The sequence below is a fragment of the Salmo salar genome, chromosome ssa12, assembly GCF_905237065.1.
Source record: "Salmo salar chromosome ssa12, Ssal_v3.1, whole genome shotgun sequence".
Lineage (NCBI taxonomy): Eukaryota > Metazoa > Chordata > Actinopteri > Salmoniformes > Salmonidae > Salmo > Salmo salar.
Window position 1 is genome coordinate 53,099,207 of NC_059453.1, and position 17,061 is coordinate 53,116,267.

At 40.9% G+C, this 17,061-nt stretch overlaps 1 protein-coding gene across 3 annotated transcripts in view; it reads right to left on the reverse strand.

The window, feature by feature from the left end:
* The window catches only part of LOC106565146 (mucin-3A), an 89,383-nt gene that overhangs the window by 20,484 nt on the left and 51,838 nt on the right, over positions 1-17,061 (reverse strand). For 2 of the 3 annotated variants that reach the window (XM_045692016.1, XM_045692014.1), the window contains exon 5: positions 16,571-16,855. The exons of the other annotated variant lie outside the window; for it this stretch is intronic. In XM_045692016.1, coding sequence (XP_045547972.1) covers positions 16,571-16,855 — 285 coding nt within the window. The remainder of the gene's footprint in view (positions 1-16,570; positions 16,856-17,061) is intronic. 3 annotated transcript variants of the gene reach the window in all.

A 17,061-nucleotide genomic window follows, 5' to 3' on the forward strand; every position in this document is an offset into this window, starting at 1 on the left:
TCCAATATCCAATGATAGGCGTGGCGCGAATTACAAATTCCTCAAAAATACAAAAACTTCAATTTTTCAAACATATGACTATTTCACAGCATTTTAAAGATAAGACTCTCCTTTATCTAACCACACTGTCCGATTTCAAAAAGGCTTAACAACGAAAGCAAAACATTAGATTATGTCAGCAGAGTACCAAGCCAGAAATAATCAGACACCCATTTTTCAAGCTAGCATATAATGTCACAAAAACCCAGAAGACAGCTAAATGCAGCACTAACCTTTGATGATCTTCATCAGATGACAACCCTAGGACATTATGTTATACAATACATGCATGTTTTGTTCAATCAAGTTCATATTTATATCAAAAACCATTTTTTTACATTAGCATGTGACGTTCAGAACTAGCATACCCCCCGCAAACTTCCGGCGAATTCACTAAGAATTTACTAAATTACTCACGATAAACGTTCACAAAAAGCATAACAATTATTTTAAGAATTATAGATACAGAACTCCTCTATGCACTCGATATGTCCGATTTTAAAATAGCTTTTTGGTGAAAGCACATTTTGCAATATTCTAAGTACATAGCCCAGGCATCACGGGCTAGCTATTTAGACACCCGGCATGTTTAGCACTCACCAATATCAGGTTTACTATTATAAAAGTTTGATTACCTTTTGTTGTCTTCGTCAGAATGCACTCCCAGGACTGCTACTTCAATAACAAATGTTGGTTTGGTCCAAAATAATCCATCGTTATATCCGAATAGCGCCGTTTTGTTTAGGAGTTGAAATATTAACCCATGTCAAAGGCACTTACATTAATATGAGAAGGAAAATGTTTGCAAATTATTTGTTATGCAGAATCAGAAGTACTCACTGGTCCTCCTGCAGAGATAGACAGCTGTCAATCCCATCAGGAACACGCCCACTCAAGAAGCCATACCCACTGCTGTCTGCCATAATTGTACCGCTGTTTGGTGACATGATGTCATCAGGAGAGGTCATTAGCTCTTAATCCAAATGTAAATACTTCAATGGTAGACAGGTGTTAGAATACCCCTTTATTGTATATATGTGAGAAAAGACAGGTAGTCAGCTAAACATTTTACATTTGAGTCTGTGGAGGAAAATGTTATGTTTGTGCTTTTCTAATAACCAATTGGACTGGGTTCATGCAAGTGACTGATGGATAGTGAGGATTCCTCCCAGTAATGATCATTAGAAGCAATTTGGTAGTACGCCAAGAACATTGTTTTGAAAACCGAAAAGGGTGTCTCAGTTTAAAGGTCTCAGCTTGAAGAGAAGAAGCCTCGTGAGGTATTGGTTGGTCACATGCATGAACCAAACGTTAATGATGAATTAATTATGAATAATGAATGAACTAAATCTTCCAAGTAAAACTTGTCTGTTTTTAAGCAGTATATAAGACAACTAATGGGACATCTCCGACGGAGCTCCCGACCGACGTTTACAATGGTACATTACGTTTGTTGGAACCTCTCCAGCTTGTTGATAATAAAGAATGATTAATTTAATATTGACTTCAGGTGTCCCTGATGGTAATTTCCACGACAAGTCATTTAGCAGAGGCTCTTATCCAGAGTGACTTACATTAGTGCATTCATCTTATGATAGCTTGGTGAGGCAACAACATATCACAATCACAACAAGTACATTTTCCCTCAACAAAGTAGTTATCAGCAAGGTCAGAGCTAGCAGGAAAAGACAAGTGTATTTTTGTTGTGGGATTACTAAATAAGGACACTTACCCAAAACTATTTTTTGACTGTTTGAATTCACAACGCTGTCTGTGGAGCTTTGACCTCCTGTTCACATACAAGATAGAGATGGTTTGTTAACAGTTAACACACATCACATCTTAGTCAACACCAATAAACAGAAATCGTGTGGCCAAACTCACTTTCAGTTGGACTCTTTGGGGTGTCAGTTGTCAAAGTAGGACTAACAGTCAAATCTGGTGCAAAGCAAAGTCATTGAATCTGGTTATACAATAAGGTGTCTTAATTGGATGATTTAATCAATCCAATATCAACCTCTTTTCTAGTAATTAGGCACATATGTGATTAAAAAAGAATACAAAGACCTGGGTAAGGAGTCTTTTAGACCTAGACTTGGCCCTCCGGTACCGCTTGCCATGCGGTAGCAGAGAGAACAATTTATAACTAGGTGTCTGGAGACTTTGACAATTTTTAGGCCCTTCCTCTGACCCCACCTGATATAGTGGTCCTGGATGGCAGGAAGCTTGTCTCCTGTGACGTACTGGGCCGTACACACTAACCTCTGCGGTCGAATGCCGAGCAGTTGCCATACCAAGCGATGACGATATCAGTCTGGCTGTTCTCGATGGTGCAGCTGAAGAACTTTTTGAGGATCTGAGGACCCATACCAACATCTTTTCAGTCTCCTGAGGGAGAATATGCTTTGTTGTGCTCTCTTCACGACTGTCTTGGTGTGTTTGGACGATGATAGTTTGTCAGTGATGTGGACACCAAGGAAGTTGAAGCTCTCGAACCCGCTCCACTACAGCCCCGTCGATGTGAATTGGGGCATGCTGAGGGAGCGCTTGTTGTCTTGGCATCACACTGCCAGGTCTCTGACCTCCTCCATACAGGCTTTCTCATCATTGTCGGTGATCAGGTCCACCACCATAGTTTCGTCGGCAAAGTTAATGATGGTGTTAGAGACATGCATGACCACGCAGTCGTGGGTGAAGAGGGAGTACATGAGTTGACTCAACACGCACCTCTGACGGGCCCCTGTGTTGAGGATCAGCGAGACAGATGTGTTGTTGTCAGGAAGTCCAGGATCCAGTTGCAGAGGGAGGATTTTAGGCCCTGGGTACTTAGCTTAGTGATGAGCTTTAAGGGGAACTATGGTGTTGAACGCTGAGCTTTAGTCAACAAACAGCATTCTCACATAGGTGTTCCTTTTGTCCAGGTGGGAAAAGGCAGTGTGGAGACCAATAGCGATTGCGTCATTTGTGGATATGTTGGGGCGGTATGTGAGTTATATTGGGTTCTAGGGTTTCTGGGATGATGGTGTTGATGTGAGCCATGACCAACCTTTGAAAGCACTTCATGGCTACCAATGTGAGTGCTACGGGCCAGTAGTCATTTAGGCAGGTTACCTTGGTGTTCTTGGGCACAGGGACTATGGTGTCAGTTTGAAACATGTTGGTATTCAGACTCATTCAGGGAGAGATTGAAAATGTCAGTGAAGACATTCCAGTTGGTCAGTGCATGCTCTAGTATGTGTCCTGGTAATCCATTGGCCCTGCAGCCCGTAATCTAAACCTTGACTGTACAATTGGTATTTGCTGAGATGGTAATTTAGAGGCATATTAATGAAATTAGCATTTTATTAATGATCATCATGGTGTTGTTGGCCTTTTGAAATACCTTCATAACTTGTCTATTCAAAGTGGGCAAAGTAGGACTATGAAATCTACTACAGACAGATTGCTTCTAGCCCTGGTAGATTATATTTCTCCTAATTATAGAGATGATAAAACCAATTCATAAGGTGATAAAGTCTTTCAGGACAGATAAGGTGTTGATTGTTGTTTACAGCTTCCTAGAATAAAGTCACCATGTTATCTAACAGCAGAAGTATAACAGCGCATAGATATGATCTAAACACTGAACCAGTTCAACAAAGAAATTGTAATACTTGTGGTAGTGCTCCCAGGCGTTGGTGTTGAGACTGGTTTCATATCTATGAACAAAATTACATAAGGTTTCTAATGTAAAGTGTTCTAAACAACATCCTCCATCATCAACACAATGAATTACAGAGTAAGCCACTCCAACAGTTATACTTACACATTACCAAAGCTAAACCCCTTTGTCTCCCTGCGTTAGAGGGTGTCTGTATAGTTGTTGGATCACTGATGTGAACTCCCACTAGATTTACAACCATTTAGGATTGGAATGTGGTCTATAGTTTGTGGGTCAGAATGTTATTTGCTGGCAGTAGCTCCCTGCCTGCCCTCATCCTCAAGGAGCCATCCCCCAACAGGCCACGCCCAAGAGGAAGACAGAGAGCCAGGTGGTCCGACCAGTTGGGGGACGACCTACACAACCTGGGACTCAACACCAGATCAGCCTGGGACCTGGCCCAGAAGAACACAGTGTGGAAAACCATATGTGGAGATGCTATGCTCAAAAGGAGCGAGCGAGTGAGTGAGTGAGTGAGTGAGTGAGTGAGTGAGTGAGTGAGTGAGTGAGTGACTGGTGGTGATGAGTGACTGAGTGACTGAGTGTCAGAATGAATATAGTCATACTAAATCTTTTTAAGGGAAGTCAGATCATGAAGACCTGCAGCCCTGATAGATTTGTTTAGATAATGACTCACCTGTAAAGCTGTACCCATCACTGCGTGGAGAGAGAGAGTTTGGTCCTGAGCTCACTCTGTAGTCACAGCTCACCTCCTTACTCCTCACTGACTGAAGACGTCTGATCAGATCACTCTCAGCCACAGAGAATTGACAGAACCAGCATTTGGAATCTGTGTGTTTCGTCTTCCTGATGTGTGCTCTTATAAGACGCTTACTCTGCTCTCCAACATACAGGTTACAGGTGGTGTCATTACTGACAGAGCCAGGAATTAAACAGGTGATGATGAAGTTCTCTTTTAGACTGACTGTGATATTTGGTTTCTGACCTGTTGGGAGAGGACAACGACTTAATGAAGGACAAGGCACACTATTCAGCATATAAAAATATACTGTAGAGCCTACAGTCTTTCACAATGCAAGTTCAAATCATGATGGTCATAAACATGACAGGGACATATGATTTGTATAACTATTTTTAATGAACTTGGACTATGGTTTAAAAACATTTGTTAAAGATAATTGATCTGTTCAAAACAAACTACCAATAAATTAAGCATATTTCCAATGGGCACAGACGTCAGTTCCACACCTAGTGTTGATTTACATTTGATTGAGTTGTCAGCTAATGTGAATTCAAAGAGAAATCAACAACATTTCAGCCATGTCATTGGATTGAGGTTCAAGTAGGGTGAAAAAAAGACAAACATTCCCCAAATTATTTCAGCAAATCCAATACATTTTCCACATTGATTTAATGTCATCAGAAGGAAACGTTGAAATTTTTTGTTGAAATGGCAAGAAAACAACATTGATTCAACCAGTTTTTGCCCGTACCATTCTACACTTGAAAAATTTACATATAATAAATATTTCTGTATTTTTTTATGTAAGTATCTTACCTGTAATAATGTATTTATCACTGCGGGGGAGAGAGAGTGTCACGTCCTGACCCTTGTAAGATGTCATTTTCTATAGTAGAGTAGGTCAGGGCGTGACAGGGGGTGTTTTTGGGTGGTTTTCTATGTTATATATTTCTATGTGGTTATTCTAGGTTTCTATTTCTATGTTGGGGTTTTTGGGATGATCTCCAATTAGAGGCAGCCGGTCCTCATTGTCTCTAATTGGAGATCATATTTAAGTAGGGTTTTTTTCCACTTGTGTTTGTGGGTTGTTATCTTTTGAGTAGTGTTCATTTCTCTCTGCGTCACGGTTTGTTGTTTTGTTTATTCAGTTATTTATGTATTACAAAGTTTCACGGATTAAATAAATATGTGGAACTACAACCATGCTGCACTTTGGTCCGATCCTTTAGACAACTGTGACAGAGAGTATGATTCTGTGTTCACTCTATAGTCACAGCTCACATCTCTCTCCAACTGCAGATGCCTGAACAGATCATTCTTAGTAACACTGAAGGTACAGAATAGTTTGGATAATGCTGTGTTAAATCTCCTGACCCAAGCCTCTTTGTAGGCCTGAGTCTGGTCTCCAGTTTACAGGTTACAGCTATGACCATCACTGACAGACTCAGGAAGTACACAGGCAATGGTGATGTCATGAGAAGATTCGTCATTGACACTAATGTCTGGTTTCTGCAGTTCACCTGTGAGGAGAACACATCAATAACTGTCTACACTGTAGGTTAATGAGAAAACACACCTCATTCTGTATTAGATAACTCAAAGAGTAAGAAATAAATCGTTTGTTTATGTTAGCATGACATTACATATTCCAATCTGATTACAGTTAGCCAATCAGATCAGTGTATTCATAATAATAATACTATTTTACCAAGAATAGTGATAGGCGCAGGGTGACTCTGCGTCGATGGATTTCTAAAAACATTTATCTTCATGTTTATTGAGACTAAAGGATTTTGATAACAAGGTCCATTCCTTCATATAATGATAGTATGTGTAATATATATTTTAAGTAATGGCTTACTACAACATAAATAAAAAATATTCCAGACTGGGCTGAGGAAGATCTGAGAGGACAGAGGAACTGAGTATTTTGTTACTGGTTTGGGAAATGTACTGTCAGCCGTTAAACATAAAACAATCACACTTTGTTTTTTCAAACCCTAGATCTTTGAGAATAATTCCCAGCGATAGTATGGGAAATAATGGAGATATAATATATTGCTTCATGCAACAGCTCTTTCCAAAAGACAATAATAACGTATTTCTAGAGGACCAACTGAGCAGTAGAGTGTTAGCAGTGTTTACAGCTATAGACATTTGTTTAACCCTGAATTTGGACAGAAGAGGGTTCACTGTATTCGGATTTAAACTGCCAACCTTCGACACTGTATTGTATTAATCATTTATCCGTAATTCCTTTTGAATTCATAGTGTCATATGGATTTGCTATCAGCTAATGTTATGTTTGAATGATAAGAATAAATACCATGATTATTATAATATTTTTCCAGGGTAACTAAAAACTCATAATTATGATACTGACCTTGGGCTTTGATGGATTGGAAGGTATCTAGAAATTATAAAATAGGTTATCGTCTGACATTCAAAAAAAAATAATTCTACATGAGATACCTGAACACGTCACACAAGTTGGTAAAGTAGCATAACCTACTGTAATGTGTTAATGGAGATCAAGCAATGGTCATTCTTATCTGAACAAAATGTAAAATAATGATAGAGAGAAATAAATATGATGACGAATGGAATAAGGTACAAGACACTCATCATAGCCATGAGATTCAGATCTATCAAGAGTTCCTAAAGTAAAATAGTAAAAAGTAAGACTAAAAGAGGGGAGAGAAGAAGAGGAATATCCTGTAGCACAAACAGATGATGAAACTGTAGAAATGTAGAAATAACTCACCAAAAAGGAGGACGACCAAGAACAGATGACCAGCCATATCAGGGATGAACAATGCCATTTGTCAGACAGCTACATACTGTTAGTCTGACTTCACAGTAAGGTGTGTGACTGAGTCAGAGGATTGTTTGAATAGAGACATAGATGTGGAGCTTGTTCACAGCAAAACCACAGAGAGCAGAAACCTAAACCCCAGACTCATACAGCAAGCGTGAGCTAATGTTGCAGAAGTAAGGGTATCTGAATAATCAGAATAATTTATTGGTCATACACTCTCCTTCATAAGCATTTGGACAGTGAAGCCCAAAAAATATATTTGGCTGCATAATCCAGTATTTTAGATTTAATTCAGCCTGAATTCAAAATCTATTAAATAAATAAACAATCTCACCAATCTGCACACAATACGCCATTATGACAAAGTGAAAACATGTTTTTTGTAATTTTTTGTTAATTTATAAAAATGAAATACAGAAATATTTCATGTAGATAAGTATTTACACCACTGAGTCAATACTTTGTAGAAGGACCTTTGGCAGCGATTACAGCTGTGAGTCTTTCTGCGTCTCTAAGTCTCTAAGAGCTTTCCACACCTGGATTGTGCAACATTTGCCAATCATTCTTTTCAAATTTCTTCAAGCTCTGTCCAATTGGTTGTTGGTCATTGCTAGACAACCATTTTCAGGTCTTGCCATAGATTTTCAAGTAGATTCAAGTTAAAACTGTAACTCTGCCACTCAGGAACATTCACTGTCTTCTTGGTAAGCAACTCCAGTGTAGATTTAGCCTTGTGTTTTAGGTTATTATCCTGCTGAAAGGTGAATTCATTTCCCAGTGTCTGGTGGAAAGCAGACTCGACCAGGTTTTCCTCTAGGACTTTGCCTGTGTTTAGCTCTGTTAAATTTCTTATCTATCCTGAAAAACTCCCCAGTCCCTTAATGATTTGGCCTCATGGTGAAATCTCTGAGTGGGGTTTTTTTCCTCTCCGGCAACTAAGTTAGGGATGATGCCAGTATCTTTGTTGTGACTGGGTATATTGATACACCATCCAATGTGTAATTAATAACTTTACCTTGCTCAAAGGGATATTCAATGTCTGCTTTCTTTTTACCAATAAGTTTCCTTCTTTGTGAGGCATTAGACAACCTCCCTGTTTTTTTGTTGTTGAATCTGGTGTTTAAAATTCACTTCACGACTGACCGACTTTACAGATAATTGTATGTGTGGGGTACAGAGATGAGGTAGTCATTAAAAATCATGTTAAACACTATTATTGCACACAGAGTGAGTCCATGCAACGTATTATTCGACTTATTTTGGATTTGCATAAAGGAATTGAATACTTATTGACACTTAAAAAAAAATATTGTTTTACATAATTCCACTTTGACGTTATGCGGTATTGTGTGGAGGCTAGTGACAACATTTTTAATCTAAATTTCATATATTTTAAATTCAGGCTCTAACATAAAAATTGGAAAAGGTCAAGGGGTGGGAATACTTTCTGAAGGTATTGTATGTTTTACAATTTAGATATAAAAGCACTTTATGTATATAGTCCCCCCAATTCAAGAAGTTATTTGGACAAATTCATTTATATTGTATTACATAGTCAAACATTATGTATTTTGGTCCTATATTCTTTGCACCCAATAAATGCATCAAGTTTGTGACTTAACAAAGTTGAGTTTGTATGCATTTGCAGTTTGTTTTGGTTGTGTTTTGGATTATGTTTTGCCCAATAGGAAATTAATTGTATCCAACAATTAATTTCAATATGGAAGGAGGTATCAAACAGTCAACATAATAGACATACATACAGTAGATTCAGCATTTACTAGGGAAAAGAAATAAGAAAATGCTCAAAGGAGAGTATGCCCCGGACCCCTCCAAAAAACCCCAAATAAAAATATTAACACAGTAACAGATATTATGGATAGATATGTAACAGAAACCAGTGGTCCATGTGTAATACAGTAGATATATTACCTGTTAAGCAACTTATTTACAGTAACTGGATGTGTGATAAACAAAGGATATCATATGATAAAAAAATGTATTTGTGTGAGATGTGAGAGACGTATCTACAGAAAGCCAGAGGTGTAGTTTCAGTGTCCCTGCAGAAGACTGTACAACCCATCCTGCTGGGCTGAGGTTGCTGGTCTGTCGGGGATTGAGCTGTATACGTGGTACGTATCAGACTAGAGAAAATACAAATATTTACTTTAGGGCTTCGAATCTACAATACTGTAAATGTAATTCATAAGGGGTATTTTATGAGGATGTAACACCAATCTTAAACTGAAAGTCATGAAACACAGTGAGAGAAGGAGAGATACTTTTATCCTCTAGTCAGTCTGTCTGTGAAAACAATGCTATGTATAATAATAATATAACAATATAATATAATACAATGAATAGGACATTTGTGCAGTACATACATGTTCATTTGCAAATGTCTGTGTATCCACATCAACAGGACCTGCACATCACAGAGAGAGACAATTCCATGAGTAAGAGGTTGTGTATGTATGTATGAGTGTGTGTTTGAGGGGGGATCATGTGTATATTACATGTGTACATTGCATGTGTGTTACTTTGTCGAGTTTGCCCTATTGCGTTACTAACAGCCAAACAGAAGAAGTGCAAGTAACAGGGCTTGATGTCATTTCACACTTCTCCTCATGACTCAAACCACCCTGCAGATCTACAGCTCTATTCTCACACACCACAGATGCTCTGACACATTCATTTCTGTTTTAAATGTCATATATGCATTTTGATATGGTTGATAAAGTAAGGCCCAAAGTTTAAGCATGTACAGTAGCTGTGCACTTGCAGATGATCCCGAGATCTGAGGGACAAACCTGAGGGCGTGAACGTGAACAATACAGAAGTGATCTGAGAATCGATTCTAGCATCTCCTGAATCCACCTGTAGTAGAGAGTGAGGGAGAAGAAGAGAGAGAAGAGAGACTTTTTATCCTCCAGTCTATCAAACTGTCTGTCTATTCTAATCTCTAACTTGTGACATGAACTGCACCCTCCTTTGTATCACAGGAAGTGTTTGTGGGTTTTGTGTCATTCTGAGGTCTACACATGTCCAATGCAAGATGTAGGTTATTTGATCAAAAATAGTCATACGACTAAACTCTGTACCTACTTAGGAACACATTTACAAGGTTAAACATGAATTAATGTATTAAGAAATCATTTATTATTTGGTAATAAATATAAATGACCATATAAATATGTAAATAAATATAGCTGTTGGTTTGAAACTTTGAACATTCATATGTTGAAGCACTACTAATGAAACATTAAGGTCTTGATCCTCAGATCAGACAGTCAGAGGGCAGAGGATGCTGGTGAGAGGAGTTATAGGAGGACAGGCTTATTGTAATCGTTGAAATGGAATGAATGGAATGGAGTCAAACACGTAGTTTTAATGTGTTTGATTTGTTTGCCTCCGTCCTATTAATTCCATTCCAATCATTACACTGAGCCCATCCTCCTATGACTCATCCCACCAGCCTCCTCTGTCAGAGGGGTATATGTGTACAGATACCACTGTAATGTAGAATACTCACCATGACTTCGCTGCTCACCGCTCCCATAGACACCAAATCATCTACAACAGAAACACTATGAAAATGGAATTACAGTGTTTGTAAATGCGTGTATATAGTTCTGTAAGTCGTATCTGTGTGTATGTTTTATGTATTTAGTTTTGGAACATACATTGGCTGTGATCATCCTGTCTGGTTGTAGGTCTGTACAACATAAAAGTATGAGAAGGTTGTGGTAAGAACATCTCATCATGGACAATACAGAACTAAAGGTTGATACAATCTGCATCATATTCACAAGGGAATTCTTACCTCTGAGAATTGGTTTTCTCTGAAAAACAAATGAGGCTAAATTAATTATATTGAATATAGTCTAATCTATACAATATGATCAAAATGAGTTGACAAATTAACCCATGCCAAAGGAACTTACATTATTGTCAGCACGGTAAATTTGCAAATGATTTGTTATGCAGAATCAAATGTACTCACTGGTCCTCCTGCAGAGACAGACAGCTGTCAATCCTACCAGGAACACGCCCACTCCAGAAGCCACTGCTGCCTGCCATAATTGCCCCACTATTTGGTGACATGATGACAACGGGAGAGGTCATTAGCTCTTGGACCACATTATTGTTCTTCTAAGAAAAGGTGCACAGCTCTGTTTTCATATGTGTGATAAAAGACAGCTAGAAAAGGATACTTACACAGAATGCTTTCTTTACCGTTTGATTCCACATCACTTTCTGTGGAGCTTTGACCCCCTGGGCACATGCAAGAGAGAAGGACAGTTTAATTACAGAGTTAAGTAAATATTTCTAAGAAGAGACAAATTGTTTGATTAATCCTAAAGCCCTGACTGAATTTACATTTGGCTATATTTGCAAAACTGGTTTATGCTTTAGTAGACACAAACATTAAGCAAACTAAATTAAATCTATTGGCTATACTTACCTTCAGTTGGACTCGCTGGGGTGTCAGTGGTCAAAGTACAGCAAACAGTCGACCCTGATGCAAAGCAAATCATTGGATCTGATTATACAAAAATACATCTAAATGGGTTGATTTTAATCAATCAAATATCAACCTCTTTTTGTAATGAGGCAAATTTGTGATGGGAAAAAACTCAACATGGAGAAGATAAAGCTACTCTATTTGTTTTATTCTATATGCTAACTAGATAAGGATGACTAAGAGACCTGATGAAGGATTTACTGCCGTGCTAGGGGTCAAAGGGGAGGTCAAACCTGGTGAGAAGAGATTACTCATATTACACAAGAACAAATGTAAATTAATGTAATATCTAAGGTCTTTCAATAAGCAGAAAGAGAGAAGTACTCTACAGATTACCTACAAATCAGATGGATTAAAAGTGGTTAAAAATCTGGACTGAAATTACAAGCAGCTATGAATACATCTATTTGTTAACCGATCAGAGCTTTAGTGAAAATGTGAACAAAGATATTGTATTTGCAAAAAAGTTAAAATTGGTGGATCTACTTACTGGTAGTTGGTGTCACTGTGGTGTCTGGGGTAAAGGTAGAAGTAACAGTTGAAACAAGTGGGAAGCAATATGACTACACAAGAATAAGGTTTTACATTCACATTTGGGACACTTAATTTTACAGCCCCGTAATCTAAACTCTTGACTGTATAATTACTATTTGCAGAGATGGTCATTTAGAGGCCCAACACACCTTCTGTAGGACTCACTGTCTTGCTGGGAGGCAAAGTAGATCTAGGACCTGGAGTCAAACCCACTGAGAAAACACATATTAATGAAATTAGCATTTTATTCATGATCGTATTAATGATCACCATGGTGTTGTTGGCCTTTTGAAATACCTTCATAACTTGTCTATTCAAAGTGGGCAAAGTAGGACTATAAAAATCACTACGGACAGATTGCTTCTAGCCCTGGTAGATTATATTTCTCCTCATTATAGAGATGATAAGACCAATTCATAAGGTGATAAAGTCTTTCAGGACAGATAAGGTGTTGATTGTTGTTGACAGCTTCCTAGAATGAAGTCACCATGTTATCTAACAGCAGGAGTATAACAGCGCATAGATACGATCTAAACACTACACTAGATGAACACAAACATTCTATTACTTGTGCTGATGATCCCAGACATTGGTGTTGAGGCTGGTGTCATATCGACAGAACAGCTTAATTATCTAATAGAACAGCTTTTGTGGTTTGTGCCCATAGGCAACATTTTTGCCAGTGATGTCTGGTGAAGTCCTGCCTTACAACAGGCCTACAAGCCCTCAGTCCAGCCTCTCTCAGCCTATTACAGACAGTCTGAGCACTGATGGAGGGATTGTGCACTGATAGAGGGATTGTGCATTCCTGGTGTAACCCTGGCAGTTGTTGTTGCCATCCTGTACCTGTCCCGCAGGTGTGATGTTTGGATGTACCAATCCCGGATCAGCTGTCCGTCCTGTCTCCCTGTAGCGCTGTCTTAGGCGTCTCACAGTACGGACATTGCAATTTATTGCCCTGGCCACATCTGCAGTCCTCATGCCTCCTTGCTGCATGCCTAAGGGACGTTCACAAAGATGAGCAGGGACCCTGGGCATGTTTCTTTTGCTGTTTTTCAGAGTGAGTAGAAAGGCCTCTTTAGTGTCCTACGTTTTCATAACTGTGACCTTAATTGCCTAACTTGTGCCGGACAGGCGGGCAACTCTGGATGCCCCGGACAGGCGGGCGGCTCTGACTGCGCCGGACAGGCGGACGGCTCTGGCTGCGCCGGACAGGCGGGCGACTCTGGCTGCGCCGGACAGGCAGATGTCTCTGGCAGCTCTGGACAGGCGGACGGCTCTGGCAGCTCTGGACAGGCAGACGGCTCTGGCGCAGGATGCACCAGGCTGGGGAGACATGCAGGAGGCCTGGCTCTGGGAGCAGGCACAGGACTCACCAGGCTGGAGAGACATGCAGGAGGCCTGGCTCTGGGAGCAGGCACAGGACACACCCGGCTGGAGAGACATGCAGGAGGCCTGGCTCTGGGAGCAGGCACAGGACTCACCAGGCTGGGGAGACTTGCAGGAGGCCTGGCTCTGGGAGCCTCCACGGCACCGGATACACTGGGCCGTGGAGGCACACTTGCGGTCACGAGCGCAGGACTGGCACCACCCCTACTGGCTGGGTGCCCGCTTCCCCCCGGCAAATGCAGGACGCTGGCACCGAGCACACTGGCCTGTGGATGCTCGGCCTTGACACCGTGCGCATCACCCCATAGCACGGGGCCTGACCAGTCAAATGCTCGCCACGGTAAACACGGGGAGTTGGCTCAAGCCGCACTGGGTTCTCCAGGCGAACTGGGGAAACTGTGCGTGGAGCGGGCACAGGACTCACCGGGCTGTGGAGGTGCACTGGAGGTCTGGAGCGCAAAGCTAGCACAAGACGTGCAGGGCTGGGGAGGCGCACAGGAGGCCTGGTGCGTGGGGTTGGCACAGTCTTCACCAGACGGCTAGCACGCACCTCAGGATGAGTATGGAGAGCTGACTCAGGTGACATCAATTCAAGGACACGCTCCGTAGGTCAAATGTTGTGCCTCATGCACCAACACAGCAGCTGTCTCATAGCTCTCTCCTCAAATCTCCCCATCAACTCCTTCACTGTCTCTGCTTCGCTCCCTTCGCTCACCTCCAACTTCACCCCGACTGGCTCTGGTTCCATCCTCGGCTCCGCCGACCGTCCCGTGTGCCTCCCCCCCAAAAAAATCTTGGGGCTGCCTTTCCTCCTCTTGCCGTGCCAGCCGATCCTCCCAGAAACGGCGTTTTGCATTCGCTGCCTCTATCTCCTCTGGCGGGCGGCGGTATTCTCCAGCCTGTCTCCAGGATCCCTTTCCGTCCAGTATCTCTTCCCAAGTCCAGGAGTCCTGAACCCTCTGCTCCTCCTTACCACGCTGCTTGGTCCGTTGAAGGTGGGTAGTTCTGTCACGACCATCGGATGAAGTAGACCAAGGTGCAGTGTGGTGAGCCTACATTTTCCTCTTTATTGAAATAACGCCAGCAAAACCAATAAACATTACAAAACGACTGTGAAGCTTACAGAGCAAAGTGCCACAAACAAAGTTACCCACAAGGAAAGGTGGGAAAAAAGGGCTACCTTAGTATGGCTCCCAATCAGCGACAACGATGTACAGCTGTCCCTGATTGAGAGCCATACCAGGCCAAAACAAAGAAATACAAAAACATTGAAAAAAGGACATAGAATGCCCACCCTAGTCACACCCTGGCCTAACCAAAATAGAGAATAAAAACCCTCTCTATGGCCAGGGCATGACACATAGTCAGTAGAAAGGTCCAAGTTCTTTAGTGTCCTAACTGTGACCTTAATTGCTTCACTTGTGACATATAAACTCAGCAAAATATTTTTTTGCCCTTTTTCAGGACCCTGTTTTTCAAAGATAATACGTAAAAATCCAAATAACTTGCAGATCTTCATTGTAAAGGGTTTAACCACTGTTTCCCATGCTTGTTCAATGAACGGAGCATTGTTCAATGAACCATAAACTGTTAGTGTCTTAACGACCGTTTCACAGGTGCATGTTCATTAATTGTTTATGGTTCATTGAACAAGCATGGGAAACAGTGTTTAAACCCTTTAAAATGAAGATCTGCAAGTTATTTGGATTTTTACGTATTATCTTTGAAAGACAGGGTGCTGAAAAAGGGACATTTCTTTTTTGATGAGTTTATATGTCACAAGTGACACTGACTTACTAAACTAGAGCCTGCCATTCTCTTTATATTACATATCAGCATGTCTTATTTGATATCATTTATATTTATGAGTGCCATTTAATCATGTGTGCTGTGTGTCTACAATTATTTCCTTTCACTTAATTCCTTACATTCTCACGTGTGAAATCAAATTGAATCGCATGGACTATTTTGCTTGCTTGTATGATGTGCTGTGATTCAACAGATTAGCATGGACTAAAGTGACATTGAGACAGTTGTTGCCAATATTCTATCACCTCCTCCCTCCTCAAACTAATTGCTAAACACGCCCCAGAACTAGAGTTAAAAGGAGCTGAACCAGGGACCTTTCGACCCCTGGTCCCCTGCTGTAGGAAAGACACAAATCACAAAGCACTACTAGGAAAGTGCTTGTTTCAAACGTGTGAGTGTGACAGTCAGTCCCCAATTGTTGGCCAGTACATCCTCTAATTGTATGTTTTCTGTCCCCCACGACTACAGACACGGGGGACACGCCTGACGCAGCTGAGAGGCTACACCCAACTTTACCACGCAGCCAGGCCGGTGAGGAGCGAGGGACAGAAGGTGACCTGCCGTTGAACACCAAACCAGCAATCGACTACCAGACCAGCCATCGACTAACAATCCCTGCTCGGGACGAAGAGCTGATCCCTGCTCGGGTTGAGCCAATCTAATCCTGCTCGGGTAGAACCGAACGAACAAACCCTGCTCGGAAGGACTCAAATGAACATTGGCCACCGATCGCGAATCAACTTCTATGTTAGTTTGGCCCATTGCTTCTAGTTAGTCTACAGCCCTAAATCCCAGCCTATTTATACGTTTCTAATAGGGCCGTAGTGATACTGTGTATTACTGTGTAAAGATGAGTTTATAAAGAACCTTTGATTGTACTTTGGCCTGTCTCTGTGGTTGTTTCCTGAGGGATCTTAGAACTCTACTTTTGACATATACATTTCAAATATTATATGGATTTATTGTCTTCACAACAACTATTTTGAAATGACATTGGGTGAAATTGTGATTTTAACAGAATCATTCAAGACAATCTGAATATTAATTTCTTACCAAGAATAGATAGAGAGACAGAACCACTGTGCATCGATGGAAAGTGAGTTTCTACTGTGTAAAAACATCTCAGTTTGATCTCAGCAGATGAACTTTGACCTGCCGACGAGAGCAGCTCAGTCCCCGTGAGTGACTTCGTACAGGGTGAGGGTTTAGGATCTCTCCCCTCTGTGTAGAAGTAACACTGAGACACAGAGACAGATGGAGGAGAGTCACAGCTCAGCTGAACTGAGTCTCTCTCACTGATGACTGTAGAACTGACTGTCAGCCTGGGAGGAGGTGGGTCTGTGAGATCAGGAGAATAGTGTCTCTTTCAAAGTTGCATTTAAAAAACATTACAGGTAATCCATACATACTAATAGTATGGATACTCCTTTAATCAAATGTTCAACTATGTCAGCATTTATGTTTGTACAAAGTACAGTGAACCCTATCATTATGTGAAATGAAGACGTTTAGGAAATACATCTCATTTTCTATTTTTTTTCTTC